Below are 14,960 nucleotides of genomic sequence, written 5' to 3' on the forward strand. Positions count from 1 at the left end.
AAAGAAACAATCACTTGTGTATACACCCGGTTTTCAGTAATTTACTGTACATCAGGTTCACTTTTGTTAAATTTAGTGTCACTTTTGTCAAATTTTTCAGTGAAACATAAATAACTCTTATATATGTCAGAGTAATTTTTGTGCGTTTTAGTGTAACTTTTGCGCATTTTATTGTCACTTTATAACGGACGTTCAGTAATTTACTAAACATCCGTTTTATTTAAAAGTTTGTGTGAAAGAAATCACAGCATGTATATTGAAACCAAAATCAAATCAAGTAAGAAAAACTGAATAAAATTTATAACAATAATAGGAAATTCTACCTTTTCTTGGCCTCTGCAATATATGAATCTTTTCTCTGAAAGAAAATGAACAAGGAAGAACATTTCAATTTTGTTCTAAACTAAATGGAAAGTTTTTTGGTAAGAATACTCACGGAATCACCGAGGGAATTGAATTCATGCATTGCAGCTTGATAGGATTCCCGGGTCTTTTTAAAACAAAAATAATACTCGTACTGTACATCAAGATTACAAGTCAAATAAATCATGTTCTATATGGCGTAAGGTTGGTTTCTATTTCTAGAAGTCCAATATGTTGAAACCAATATGGCAATAAGTATTAGGAATAATCAATGTCAATGAACATACACGCTATTTTCCACTGACATAATTTTGAATAAGAGTTTACAATGTCTAGAAATACAGAATCCAACTTGTTAAGGTAACTACTTACGGAGTTAAATTTTATTAATCAAACCATATCATATCGTATCATGTCATACCATATCATAATATATGATATGACACTGTATCATATCATATTATATCAATTCTCATTAACCTCTCTACAAAACACAGATATAGATATATCAATGAGTAAAATGTATTTAGAAATTCTTTCAAAATCAAACTCATAATTTGGTACACACAAATCTGTGCTGGAATTAAAAGAGCTGCACTAAATATCTAGATTACAAACTGTATAAATGTGATTGCTACAAAACTATACATATGAAATGAATGTGACAAATCTAATGTAACATTAGCCAAAACCATTCATTTCTACGCTAATTGGGAGGGACTATAATCATATGCTTGAACATAAATATGACACCTACAGAAACTAGCAAAATCCTGGGACATGAATAACTTCTAGCACTTAAAACCTGCCTGAAAAGGACAAGAAATGTGGAAAATGCTTCCACTATTCTGCAGAAGAGCATTAGTTTCGGGATTGATCTTTGAATACTCATAAGATCGAAGAGGACATCCTACGCGACACTCCGGGCTATATGGCAATGTCTCGGGTAAAAAGCTGCAATCAGTCTATATCCACAGCATATTTCTTATATATCTAACTGCTCAAGGTCGATAATGTTAGCTGCATTTCGTATAAGCTCCTTGCGTCCATCAACCTGGAAAATTACAAGCATAAGAGTCATGCCAACTCATTTAATTTGACATACAAGAAAGAGCCAAAAACAGATAAATCTTAGTCCAGTTCATCCATCACAGAATTACTACCATCAGACATTAATATCAACGTGCCATTGTGAATTGAATAGTACTTTATAACATAAGAAAATATTATATCCATATTAAATCCCATAACTGAAAGCAATAGCACTGGAACGAAAGCCCCCACAGGTAATGGAAAATTATGAAAAGAACAAACACACTGAAATGACTTACCCGGGCTCCCATGAGTGAGGCGAAAACAAGATTTGCTTGAGCTGCATCTTCTACCGTCAACTGTTTCAGCAATCGACTTTCTGGATCCATTGTTGTCTCCCAAAGTTGAGCAGGCATCATCTCACCCAACCCTACGATATACTTAAATCAGACAATAGAGAAACAAAAAAAATACTGTTCTATTAAGAACATACTACATCGAATGAGATCTGCACACAAATCACATGTATGATCACATAGATGAAGGAGAAGCCCTGTTCCTTCTAACATACGAATTAGAATTCAGGGTTACCAGCAGGAACATCTTTGATAGTGCTTTAGTCATTAAGTCACCATTAGTAATAACTGTAACCAATCTTTTCGTATAGCAAAGGGCCAAAAATTTTTGTTTCTTCAAGATATGTTCAGAACCCAAATAATTTACATGCTAAAGATGCAAATACAGAATTACTTGTCTGAGCTTGTATTTACATGTTTATGATGCCTTTTAACTAGGGAAAGCAATTAAAGAATTTCGGAAGGAGCAATCCTAAAACCAAGATGAATAAAGCACTGGTTCAGTAAAGAAGACATGAAAACCCATATGCATTTGAATATATGATTATCATGAATGAAAGCAATTCTTATTATACCTTTAAATCTCTGAATGTTGTATGATGCATTTGAAGGGAAGGTACTCTGGAGTTTTTTAAGTTCAGCTTCACTGTAACAATAATAAAATTGTTTCCCTCTTTCAACCTGAAGGCAAAGGTACAAATTAAATAATAGGAACCCATAAGGAAGGAGGTGTGTATGAGCTTAAAGTCCTCAACTCCTCCAGATTGACCACAGTGCCAGAAGAATAAACGATACCTTGTATAGGGGAGGAACTCCCACATAAATGCAACCTGCATCAAATAAAGCCTTCTGCAAGAAAGAAGCCTCATACACATTAGACTTACTGGTATACACAGCTTTAGATGCATAACTTACAGTTTTTCCACCAAAGTACAGCATATACCTGATATCTATAGAAAAATGTTAGCAATAGAGTTCTAATATGAGCACCATCAACATCAGCATCAGTTAAAATAATAATCTTGTGATAGCGAAGATCTTCCATCTTGAAATCTTCACCCTGGCAAAAGATAACTAGTCAATAAAGTTAAGTTTAAATTCATAACAGATTTTATATTAAAATAAGATCCACCGGTACCTTCACTCCAAGTCCCAAAGCAAGAATTAGGTTTTGAATCTCTTCGTTCTTGTACATAGCTGCATCATCCCTCCTCTCAACATTTAAAATTTTACCTCGCAAGGGCAGGATAGCCTGCAAGGAAATATTTTCAGGGAAAGCATTATGTAATAGATTAAACTTTTCAACCAAAGATCATGTGCATACACAAAACTGTAGCCTCTTTCACCTCAAGACAACAAAGTAAGTCCTATCTTACACTTTTAATGCTAAATCTGTGAACAAAGCCCTCAATAGCATAAATCTTGATCGTACTGAAGCACCAGTGATGTTCAAAGACAACAAGTAATACATGCAAGTTAAATAGTGATTTCCATCTAAGCTCACCAAGTAAGTGATGAAGTCAAGAGGATGGTAACAAAGATTTATTTATTTTGCCACATTGCCAAAGGGGAAAGAAAAGGCGGTAGATGAAGGGGCTTCAAGAAATATCATAGCAAGCATATTACTGGTAGCTTCAGTCAAAAGGAAAGTTGAAGAATTCAATAAAAAAATTCACTTCTGTGTTATGCATAAAGGATGTATTACAGCATCAGTTTGTTCTCCCTCTACCCTTTAAAGGTTGCCCCACTTCACTTGATTAAGAGATGTATAAATGGTTAGGTAGTTTTGTTGTTTAGGATGTGAGGTAAGAAATACACTAGAGAGGATTTGTTGGAACCATGTCAGTCAAAAAGAAATTGAGGCACTTTTTAGGGACAGACCAAAATTACAAAGGGGCAATTCTTTAGATACAGAGGGAGTATTCTACAAATTTTCTCAAATTTGTCAATCATCCTAGAATAAATGGAAGATACTAACCTAAATCTGATATCCATCACAGAAAAACTAAAATATACTCCCTCTGTTTTTTATTTAATGAAACACTTCCTATAATCAGCCTTTTTTAAAATGCAACACTTCCTTAAATGGAAACATTCTACACTATTTTAGTACATCTCTCTCCTCACATGGTCACCACTTCTACCCCACTCACACTTTCTTAATATTTCTCTTCAATCACGTCACTTACTTTTAAAAAAACTACATACCCATTATCATGTTTATTTTTATCATTTTTAATTCCCCAGCAATAATAACTTCAACTCAACCACATGAAAATCCGCATGGTCAAAGTGTTGCATTTAAGAAAAAACAGAGGGAGTATTAATTTATTTCAGTCCCATGAAAAAAATATATATCAAAGAGAAAAAGGATAATATAAGCTCCCTTGCATGAAACATGTTTTCAAGACAGCACATAAAAAGCACCAACAATTCCTTAACTATGGTTTGTGACATCCTTTATCTATTGACCGTCTACCTTCCTCCCCTTACAAGGAAAAAGCTGTTTTATGGGAAAAAAGTTGAACTCCTATCATTGATATTCTTACTCCAGATCAAATAATGATATTTTCTCACAAATCAACAGAAAAACTAGTTTGAGAAATAAGGTGAAAAAAAATTAATAAAAAGACACATTTTACATAAACAATTCAATGCAATGGCACACGAACCACCTTTAGCACAGATGCCTCAAGTACAAGGTGTAATAACTCACTTGAAAGCGTCTATCTCGGCCTTGTTTTGCACTTCCACCAGCTGAATCTCCTTCAACAATAAATATTTCTGCAGGCATAATTCAATACCAAGGTAATTTAGTAAAGCAATGGACAGAAAATTAAAACAATATGGGCCTCCAAGACTCCACATTGTTTTTGAGGTTTGAAATCTTTGAAAATCTTCCAATTCTTTAGCACATAACACAATGATGCTAGCAGATCTAGCACCAGGAATAGCTATGAAATCCCTCAACTTTTTGGGAACAAATAGATTTAGAAGTAGCAAAGAATTCATCCTATGTGATATTCCTATTTACCTTTTTGCATGAAGGGGGGGGGGGGGGGGGGTAGGGGGAATTTCACCCAGCTATTTTAAGGTTGATCGTTGGCATTACTTTCTAATACAATTATAGATTATAGATATTGCATGTACTATATTTCAGGAATACCCACCACTTACCGAAATATCTACCTTCTGTTCATCAGGAATAAACATATCACTAAGATTTTAAGAACACAAATCTCATAAAAATTTGAAAATTTGGGGAGGGGACCTAGTATTATAAACCTACACATCAAGATTCTAGACTTTCTAGTGCAACTTTCTCATATAGTTTTCTTCAGCAAATGTTCTTTTCTAAGTATTATACTGGCAGTTTGACTTCCTTCGTTAAAAAGCTACCCCAGAATCTAGTCTTACTACCAAATATAAAGATTCTTTGGATACGTCATTCAACATTAGATAAGTAGTCTCACTCCAAAATCACATTGTTACTTACAATAAGAGACAGATAGTAAACGGTAAAAGAAAGCAACGAAGATTTACTTGTTATATATTAATCAACAGGAAAGAGGATATTTATTGGCACACAAAAGCCAAATTAAAAATAGCATAGAATTTCCCACTAAAGATGGATTCTGACCCTAGGACAAATCAACATTCACCAAAAAAGAACGCCCAGGTGGTGATTGTAAAAAGATACATATTTAATAGATCAAGGAGATAAGATGGAAAGGACCCACTGATCAGGCTTAAAGTTGAGCACTTGAGTTTTACATTTAGGCAATTTAGCATATAAAGTTAAATTGATGAATCCGCCACATAGAATGTTCATTGCAATATGCATGTGCATATGCAATAGATAGTGGAAATGCGGAAACCACTGATGAATTGGTGCTAGCCCCATAAAAAACATGATGTAATTTAACTAGTCTCATCTAGTTTTTTGAGTTTACAGTAAATATCAACTAGTAATAGGTTTAGAGAGCTTGTATCTGATTTTGATGCCCAATTTCAAGCCTTTAGGTTTAAATTTCAATGTAGGTCAGTCAGAACTCTAAAGGCCTGATCTAGTTTCTTATTGCAAAATAGAAGAATAAAGTTCAGAAAAAATATATATATTGCCGAATTGGAAATGTAGTGGATAATTACTTGCAGCAAATAACGCATTTTGAAGATCAGACGACAATAATTAAATGAGAGAAGTCACTATAATTACCTGCTTCCTCGGGGTTTGTGGCAGAGCAATCAGCAAGTTTTCCAGGAAGCGAAGATGACTTCAGGACACTCTTTTGCCTCACTAGCTCCCTTGCCCTTTTGGCAGCCAGAGCAGCCTAAAACAAAAATTAATAGGAGAGCCTTGCAGTTCAGTAATAAGGTCTGGTCAGCTACACAATGTCTACTGAACATAAATTTACAAATCAAAATTTATCACAAATTTACCTTGAGAGCATTCAAAGCCTTTGAAACGATCGAATCCAAAACATCAGGATGCAACTCTAAATACTCCACGAGATAATCTTGCACACATTGATCCACCACCTTCCGAACTTCTGGATTTCCTAACCTTGTCTATCAACCATGGACATCATAGCATCAGTCTTCAGCTTTCAAGAATGTAATTGCAAACATCTTTAGGTTATTGAGCCACAAAAGAGGAGAAAGGGAGTAATAAGAAAAAACCTTTGTCTGTCCTTCAAACTCTGGATTTGGCACTTTGACAGAAATTACACAAGTTAATCCTTCCCTTACATGTTCGCCACTTAAAGTAAGATCTTTGTCCTGAAAGTAAAATTAAGCTCTTATATTATACAAACAAAAACAATACAAATCTAAACACGTTACAAGAAGAGATGTTATGGGAATTCATCATAGTTTGTAAGTGCTTCCTGTTTCGTAAAACAATTATCATAGAATAATAGTACATTGGATCCAAGGAAAGATCAAAAGTAAAGAAAATTAATGCACCTTGTTAGCTTTTGATTTCTTTGCCAAACTGTTCAGAGTTCTTGTCAATGAAATCTTGAAGCCATCAATGTGAGTACCGCCATCAACGGTGCGTATGCTATTGGCATATCCCAAGATTGTATCTGAATATGCATCCGAACACCTACAAAAAATTAGCAGTTTAATCCAACCAGGCAGAAGGAATTCGTCTCATATACAGCTAATACAAAGGCAAACGTTGTTGCAAAATCTAAACAAACAATACTAACGTAATGTTTAGTTCACCTTATTCAAGTACCTCATTAGTATTTCAGATCAGATTAGAAAATTAATTCTAACATATCAGATTAGAAAAAATAAGTTCATAGACCTTATCAATTTATTTGCGATTTTTTATCGCTAAATATCTTTAATTTCATAATGAAAAAACTAAAAAATAAATTTAAAAAAAAAGTACAAGTTTGGAATATATACATTAATAAAGATCAATATAACCTCATTTGACATAATCTTTCCATGGATTAACGTGAAATCATACATGTAAGGTCAAAGTTCAGTCAAATGATTTCAAGACTAAGTTTAGCTCAAATCAGGCAATCAGATCATATTAAAAAGAAAGGAAAAAAAGTTCAGATTAGATTAGAACAGAAAAAAAAAAATTCAAATTAGATAAGCAAAAATAAGGTGAACTAGACATGGACTAAGTTTAGCTCAGTCACACGGTGCGATTAAGGGAAAGAAAAGTCATAGATACAATAATAGTTGGCAGACCACCCTAACACGATTAGATTAAGGAGAAGCAAAGTCATAGATGCAAGTACAGTGGGAGAATACCCTGACAAAGGAAAACTAAACTTTAGAAAACAAAATATCCATCACATTAAGCTTAGCAAGTAAACTCAGAGAAATCAACATCTTAATAACCAATATTAAATAATTACGAGAAAAATCCCGACATATATAGCTATTGAGAAGATTAAAACGCAACTGAACATATCAAAATTCCTACAGTATTTTCTCAGGGAATTTGTGGGGTTGTCATATCTAATGCCTACTCTCAAAATCAGATAACAGCCAAAGGATACAAATATAAAGCAAAACCTATACATTATATCAAAACCAACACAAACAAACTTAAAAGAATAGACAGAGGCAACGCAATAAACAGAACCAAAAAAAAAAAAAATTGCAATGCTTAACAATAAGTAGCTATGAAAAGTCCAGATATAAACGCAGATATAAAAGCCTACCACTGTAAAGCTGCATCAATAGCTAAACCATCTATTTCTCTGTGAAACCCAACGACATCATGAATTGGTCTCTGGATGCACATTTCAGCATTAGCAAGCAAAATAATGTGAAAATGTGGAGCAAAAATCAGAAATGGAATGTCATCGTGGAAAGCATACCTTATCAACGTTTAGCCATTTCACATATTCAACCAACCCACCAGCATAGTAATATTCATTATACCGGCTCTTCTCCAGATCTTCACTCTCCTTGCTAAAGGCAATGGTAAGCTGCAAACAGGAAGTAAAAGCAGAAAGGAGATGCTTTCAGTCAATAGCCCCAACTAGTGAATAGAAGTCATAAATATCCTCCCCTGCCATTCCAATAAATTAAAAAGCAAAAGAAGAAAAACAAAGGCACAATGATCAATTACCAATATAATTCATACAACCAATTAGCAAAAGAATTAGCCTCATAATCTATCAACACCAAGCCACCACCGCATATAAAAACATCTTACTCAAAAGTTAGAGTATCCAGATACATTGCCAATACTTTACCTTGGGATTTAAAAATGCAAGCTCCCTAATACGCCCAGCTATTGTGTCATAGTCGAACTCAATTTCAGTGGTAAATACTGCAATAAAATTGTCATTATAAAAGTATAATTAGCAGCCAAATCCAAAGGATAATTGTAATACAAAGAAACAGCATTTGCCAAGTAACAAAGTCAATACAGAGAAAACATAGCAAAGATACACTGCTCCTCAGTTACCTTCTTTATCAGGCCAAAACCTGACAGATGTTCCTTGGCGATCCTCAGAATCTGGTGGAAGCACATGACATGACAGATTTGTCACAGGCTTTCCACGGACATATTTCTGCTTGTACTCCATTCCATCTCGCCAAACTGTGATTTCTAGAGCCTACACAATACTAGTAGAGCATCAGAGACCGAAATACCTTTGCATAAAAGTTGCATCTTTCAATTTGATAGTATTAAGAGAGATTCTTTTCTTATTTTTTGACCTCCATCCAGAAGAAACATAAGACAAGAATATGAATATAAATGTGATGCAAAACCATATGCAGTGGAAACTGAACGAAAACCCAGGGTCTTAAGCCAATGTCAATAAGCATACTGCAATATCAGATGACAGAGCGCAAAATGGGCAATAGGCCTAGAGCAATTTTATTGCTCCTAAATCATAGGATGCCTAAGGCCGAATTACCCAATATATTTGTGTACCCAGAAAATGTATGTTGTGTGTTTGAAAGTAGAATTTTTGATGTGTCAAAGGTCAACCATTAAAGTCTTCTCCAAGGAGGAGCAATATTGCAGCTAGCATAATTGAAATAACTTCGAAATTTTTTCTCAATCTTGCGACAGACTAGAAATTAAGACAAAACATAAGAATCACACACAAAAAAAGAAGTGAATACTTCTGAATCATAAACGAAGTACCTACCGCTGATAATGCATTGACAACTGATAGACCTACGCCATGCAATCCTCCTGATACACTGTACCCACTACTCGAACCACCAAATTTCCCACCTGCATGTAAGACCTGCATAAATTAGCAGCCATCATTCAATACTGTTAGAAATTACTATAGGAAGCACATGTTATGCAGCGAAATAGTTCAATAAACAGAGTATATTTTCACCATGAGCAATGAATTCTAACAGACAATTACAGCTTCCCATGTTCAATATTCATATGGCCACCACTGCCAACCAGATAAATTCTTTAATATTAATAACCATATCTCTTTTCAATTAAATGCAGCAGCTCACTTTCTGCAATTACTATCTGTTAAAGCAAAGCATAATAACTGTATCATAGAGGGTATAGATAACTACTCTTGCTACTCAATTACAAATCCCATTTGCAACACTCATCCTAAATTTTTGATAGCCATATGTTCTTAAACCCATCACCTACTCACTGCTTCACCCAATCACACTAAATCAACAAGGGGCGGAATACCACTGTAACTTTGCACATAAACCAACCATTCAAAAAGCAACCACAACTGCAATAAACAGAGAAGCACAAAGACAATAGATTAAACCAAGCTTCATTTCAGCTGGTATATCCTGCGTTGCACTCAATATATCCCCAGCAGAAGTGGCCTTAGTAGACTCAAGATGTGATACCTCTGCATGACTAGGCAAGAATCAGTGTTTCTTAATCAGGAATGCCAAATTGATCATTAAGCTTCCTAGTCACCTTTCAATACCACAAAAGTCATGAAAGCTATTAAACACAGCTAAAGAAAAAAAAAGGGGGGGAATATGCAATACAGACATAACAAGCCAAAATAATTCTAATCATATGGAGGATTGGAAGGTTAAAGACATCTTATTTAGTGAAGTTCCTACGGCAAAAAACCTAATACACAAAGCTGAACAATGATACAAAGTGGCTGTCACACAAACGTGTATGTAATAACACAAACTCACAAGTTCTGATACCATAAGTCAATTTATCAGAACCTAATTAGGGAGTTTCAAAAGCAGACCAAGAGGGTAAGGAGGAGAGGGGGGCGGGGGGGGGATATATTGCAATTGTAACGTAAAAATTGGACTGAAAGGTTGCAACTTCTATCCTGATTTTCTTCTAAGGTTTTACCGTTAAGACAGTTTCCAAAGAAGATTTCTTCGTTACTGGATGAACATCAGTTGGGATCTGCAACATACAGACGAGAAAAAATAATTAGGATAGAAACAACAATATGAAAAGGAAAAAAAAAAAAAAAAAAAAAGTCAAAATCTGCAATTAAGTGATATGTCACTCCTTATATGACTAAATATATTAAGGAAGATGTCTACAATATGCAGTTTACACATGAATTATCGTGGACACTAGCTTGATGCCTCTAGGTAAATAATTATAAATATCACAACACTTAAAATATATTTATCAATGAGAGTGAGGGATAGCTCAAGTGGTTAGAGCTCCCCTCCCGGTTCCAAGAGATCTTGGGATCGAATCTCATCACCCGCCTTTGTGGCTCTCTAAACACCAAAAATATATATTTATCAATCACCGGCAAGCTTAATCATTTACCAGAGCAACTATAATGCTGAAGCAGAACCTAGATAAGTAGCTAGTGATAACATGCAATACATTCACACAGAAAAACAGAGTGGGAGGTAAAAAGGTATGAAGAGACTGAAGTACTCAGGCCACCTATATGATATGCATTATCAATAAATAGATACGACGAAATTATAGGTCATGATAAAAATCATATCATTTCCACAAAGAAACAGCTAAAGGTAGAAGCAGGATTCAAGAAAAACCACATCATAGACATATACGCTAATCATCGTCTAAAGTATTACTTCCTCTGCTTTACTTTACTGGAACCATAGCCTTTGGCACAATATTTGAGAAGGTGGGGGGGGGGGGAGTTGTAATCGGTGCACATGGTCTACTTTATTATCCTTTGAAAGAACATGAAATGTTAACCCACATGCACTTTATAAGGGTAGTTTAGTGAATATGACAACCAAAATCATACCTAATATAGAATGGGTCATGTAATATGGCATTTCCAATTTAGGAATGTTAGTCAAGTAAACGGAGGAAGTATTTCGTAATTATTTGGTCATGATGCTTGTGGATAAAATATAGCCCCAAAATTTCTCCAACTACCTTTTTTTGTATCATTGTATGTGTCATAGGAAGTATATTTGTACATGTATTCGCAGTCATTTTTGCTTAGCCACATACTCATCTACTCAAGCACACAAACGATATAAAAATCATTGTTGGAAATGTAAATGTAAGCATCAATACACCTCATAAGAGAGTATGAATTGCAAACATGTCTTAGGTTGGAATGGAATACTTATCCTAATCCCCTATTACTATTGTTTGGTTCAAACTTAACTATGTATATTGTTATATTTTCTTCAAAATTTTTTGTAAGTCCACCTCATATATAAGTCAGCATTTTCTACGTTTGGGCCCACACTCACTCATTTTTTTCTCTCAACCTTTTCATTATCCTTAGTCTCCCTGCAAAAATAAAAGATACTAGGTATTACTTAAATGGGGACTTGAAAGAATAGAATTATTCCGGTGTATTTATTTTATTCACTGTTTTCACAGGAGATTTTATCCACCAAAGAGGGAGGAAAAAAGAAAAAAGAAAAGGAGGACTATATGAACAAAGTTCGGCACCTAAGGCAAATGGAAAATGGGCAGAAACCAAACTTATCACTAATGGATGATAATGAAAAACCAGGGGAAGCCAAAGCAGTCAACTGCTGTCTCAAGGCACTGTTTGATGTTTATTCAGCAATGCCTTTGGGTAAAGGGGTTGGGATGGTCTACCACAATTAACAGAAAATTTGTGTGAATTATAGCACTAAGTTACTCTCAAACATAATCAAACTATCAAAGAAGTGCAAATATTGGAATTTGATGTTCCATACCCCACGCCCGTTGTCAGTAATGCTAACAGAGTTGTCAGCATACAAGATAACATCAATCTTTGAGGCATATCCTGCTTGTGCCTCATCAACAGCATTATCGAGGATTTCATAAACCTGAAAGATCCCATATTGGAGTCAATTTAAATTCACAAGTTCATAATCCTCTAATTTCTAACCATAATATCATAATAAGACAGCATTTGGACCTCAAGTAGCTAAAAAATGATAATTCAGAAAGGTAGATACCAAGTGATGCAAACCCCGAGAACCTGTACTTCCAATATACATCCCTGGTCTTTTTCTAACAGGATCCAAGCCCTGTAAGACCTGTGCCAAGCAATTATCACAAACATATAAGCCATACATATATCATACTGTATAAATTAAACCTCAAGCTGCGAACACAATTGCGCAGTAAATCAAAGAAAGATGACACATATTCATCTAATCTATAATGAAGTCACATCAATCATTAAGAAAAACAAGACCAGATGAAAGAACAACATCTTCACCAAGGATCTACTCTAGTCCTCTCTTTTCAGTCAATGATTAGAAAGATACTAAAGCTGCCCACGCATTGCATATTAGCACCCGACACTAATAAGGTTGCTCTAAAAAGGTCAGAGAAACACAGATATATTCCACATGGTGAACATATACAATAAAATGTCCTCCTTTCTTGGTGTGTTTGGCTAAGTTGGCCCCTACAGCAAGGTAAATTGCCAATGCATCATATAAAACACCCTTAATAATGATTTTAAGTAGAAAAACGGCACTCTACAATACCTCAAACGCTACCACATGATGAAAAACGCCTCATTATCTCATAATTTACCGATTGTAAAGTCCAATTACAGGTAAAAAAAATATATGCAATTAGCACATATCACAATCAATACCATATTAACTCCTTGATTATCAACATCAAGTAGATGGATAGCACAACACAATGGAGAAGCAAAAACTCATTGGCATACAATATCATGATGAAGCTAAGATTAATAATACTGGCCGCGAACACGATGAAGCTAGTAGATACCTGAATTTGGTCAGACCCATATGATTTAGAAGCCATATTTTCCTGAGAAGACTCAGTGGCAGTACTAGAAGATATATATGCTCTGGGAAATGCCACATTTCTAGCCACTGCACCATTAGAAACCCTCTTCAATCTGAAATTAACCCTACACCCACAAATTCCCAACAAAATTAACAACACCAAAAATCATCAAACCAATTAAACAAAGCATAAACCCTCAGAATATAGACAGTAATAATCAACTAAACAAAGCAAAATACAGCATAATTTATATAAACCCGGAAAAGACTAATTCTAAACAACACCAAAACACTACTCATAGAAAAAATTGAGAAAACCCAATAAAATACCCAGAATTTTTTTTGTAGCAAAAGATGAAATTTTCAAAAAGGGTGGATAAAAAAAAAAAAAAAAAACCCAATTATACAATACCCAGATAAAAAAAAAGTTAAAGTAAGAAGTAGAAAATGAGGGAGAAAGAGACCTGAGAGTATGGGGAAAAGAGGAGGTGAGAGAAGGAGGAGGACATGAGTGAAGATAAGAGGAAGAAGAAAGGAAACGTGAAGAAGATGAAGAAGCAGTGGCCATTAGAAGGCGAAGAGAGAAATGGCGAGGTCTGAAAACAAGAAGCGCCATTCAGTTCAAATTCATTCAGAAACCTCTGTTGTTTGAGGGGTTTGTTGCCTATTACACTCACTGCTGTTTTCTGCGGCGTAAAAGAAGGATAATAGAGAAAGGGAGAAGGTGAAGGTTAAATTAAAGGTTGAAACTAGAAATGGTTGGGGTAGTAGGAGCCTAGGAGCCTTAGGAGGGCTAGGCTCAAGTTGATCGAGTCTTCATCATATGACCGGTTGTACATTGTGTTGGGGTAATAGAGTAAACTTATTCATTTTCAAATCTAGTAATTTTTTTTTTCTCATATGACGGGTTGTACATTGTGTCAGGGTGATAAAGTGACCATAATGCCCCTAATAACTTCGCCTCCCCTTCTTGCCACCACCCCCTTCAACTTGCCACCACCAGAACTTATGCCACTTCGTTCCCCACTTCTCACCCAACAATAGCAGCGTGGAGAAAGAGCTGCCCCTTATTGGCGACGACATTGACAACCCCACCATCTCCTTCTCATCAACGGATCGATTAAGGACGCGAAAAGGGTATCGACCAACCAGTGGCCCAACCGACATCATAAACCAACAGAGCTACACGATTAAGTTTATTTTGTGTGTGTAAAGAGAGCCGCAAAAATAACAATGATGTAGACAAGATTTGATCTCATGTCTTGGATACAACCTCCCAAAATTTTAACCGATTAGTCTAGTTGGTATCCATTTCGTCCATAGTATAATGCAAATGTTTATTTTATGTGTCCCAAAAAAGTTGTGTTTGTTTTAATATTTTTTTTTGTTTTACATATTTTTTTATCATGATCCATATAATTTTATTTTTAACTTTTCTTATATAAATACCCTACATTTCCCTAAATTTCATTCATTATTTGCTTTTTAAGATTTTCCTTGTAAAATTCTCGTATTTCTAAATCA

At 34.9% G+C, this 14,960-nt stretch overlaps 1 protein-coding gene across 1 annotated transcript; it reads right to left on the bottom strand.

Annotated features, from left to right (window-relative positions):
- Positions 1-936: 936 nt before the first annotated feature.
- On the bottom strand, positions 937-14,178 carry LOC145606736 (DNA gyrase subunit B, chloroplastic/mitochondrial-like). Its single transcript, XM_081662561.1, has 21 exons — positions 13,901-14,178; positions 13,417-13,561; positions 12,624-12,704; positions 12,378-12,491; positions 10,564-10,620; positions 9,395-9,496; positions 8,701-8,851; positions 8,486-8,562; positions 8,105-8,215; positions 7,946-8,016; positions 6,717-6,858; positions 6,432-6,530; positions 6,192-6,320; positions 5,968-6,082; positions 4,468-4,535; positions 2,890-3,003; positions 2,695-2,811; positions 2,547-2,600; positions 2,327-2,432; positions 1,695-1,825; positions 937-1,417 (listed from the first exon to the last, which is right to left on the bottom strand). The coding sequence occupies exons 1-21, from the start codon at positions 14,050-14,052 to the stop codon at positions 1,349-1,351; spliced, it is 2,205 nt and encodes a 734-aa protein (XP_081518687.1). The 5' UTR covers positions 14,053-14,178; the 3' UTR covers positions 937-1,348.
- Between the last annotated feature and the right edge of the window lie 782 nt (positions 14,179-14,960).

The sequence above is a fragment of the Chenopodium album genome, chromosome 23 (genome assembly GCF_948465745.1).
Source record: "Chenopodium album chromosome 23, dcCheAlbu1.1, whole genome shotgun sequence".
Taxonomy (NCBI): Eukaryota; Viridiplantae; Streptophyta; class Magnoliopsida; order Caryophyllales; family Amaranthaceae; genus Chenopodium; species Chenopodium album.